This window comes from Carlito syrichta, unplaced genomic scaffold (assembly GCF_000164805.1).
Source record: "Carlito syrichta isolate Samal-C Ts95f unplaced genomic scaffold, Tarsius_syrichta-2.0.1 Scaffold309200, whole genome shotgun sequence".
Classification (NCBI taxonomy): domain Eukaryota; kingdom Metazoa; phylum Chordata; class Mammalia; order Primates; family Tarsiidae; genus Carlito; species Carlito syrichta.
In genome coordinates this window covers 745,326-746,055 of record NW_007253296.1, presented here as the reverse complement: position 1 = coordinate 746,055, position 730 = coordinate 745,326, and the positions used below count along the sequence as shown (strand labels likewise).

The following is a 730-nucleotide window of genomic DNA, read 5'->3' as shown; positions in this document are numbered from 1 at the left end:
AACAGAGTGAGACTCCAACTCAAAAAAAAAAAAAAAAGCCTCCAGCAGCGAAAGGACTTTTGATGTTAGTTACATGAACAAGACAGAAGAACACATCACATTCTCTGAAGACTTAACGTGAAACAGCTGTCTCTCTGAATTGAATAAGCTGCTGTTCTGCTTAGAGGCGAGAGGATACGTGGAATTACTCCTGGAAAGTATAGCTTATTGGGTATCAGCTATATCTCTGTCTCGTGGAAGAGACCCCAAACACTTTCTAGGCCTCTCTTTGGATTATCCAGGAGGTTAAGCTAGAGAAATACATACCTTTCTTGTTGGCATCATAGGATGCAATGATTAGACTGAAGACCAAGAGGGTATCCATGTTAGTTTGAGCACATGCTCATTGTAGAGACGGTCCACTGCAAGTCTGTCACAGCTCTTTATAGCTTTGTCTCTAGTTCCTTTACTGCAACTGGAAAAAAGTTTGACCCTGGGAACTGTGGTTTCACCCTGTTTATTTTGCCCCATTTCCTGAGGACCCAAGAATAGAACTGATTGGAGAAAGGGCCAAATGTGCTTATTAATGATTTACTCAGCAGGTCTTCTTCTGACTTCACTGCTAGTGCTGACATGGACAACTGTAATTACCTAGAGGTTTCTCTAGCAGAAAGGGCATAAACACCCAGTGATATGCTTTACAAATACTTGCAGATAGACACGTAGACATTTATAAGCATACTAACACAGG

The 730-nt window shown here is 41.4% G+C and overlaps 1 protein-coding gene across 2 annotated transcripts in view; it reads right to left on the bottom strand.

Annotated features, from left to right (window-relative positions):
- CUNH17orf78 (chromosome unknown C17orf78 homolog) overlaps positions 1-468 on the bottom strand; it is a 17,886-nt gene extending 17,418 nt beyond the window's left edge. The window contains exon 1 of one of the 2 annotated variants that reach the window (XM_021717049.1): positions 307-468. In XM_021717049.1, the coding sequence (XP_021572724.1) occupies positions 307-364 (58 nt within the window). In that variant the 5' untranslated portion in view covers positions 365-468. The remainder of the gene's footprint in view (positions 1-306) is intronic. The other variant, XM_008066950.1, reaches the window with a different exon arrangement.
- Between the last annotated feature and the right edge of the window lie 262 nt (positions 469-730).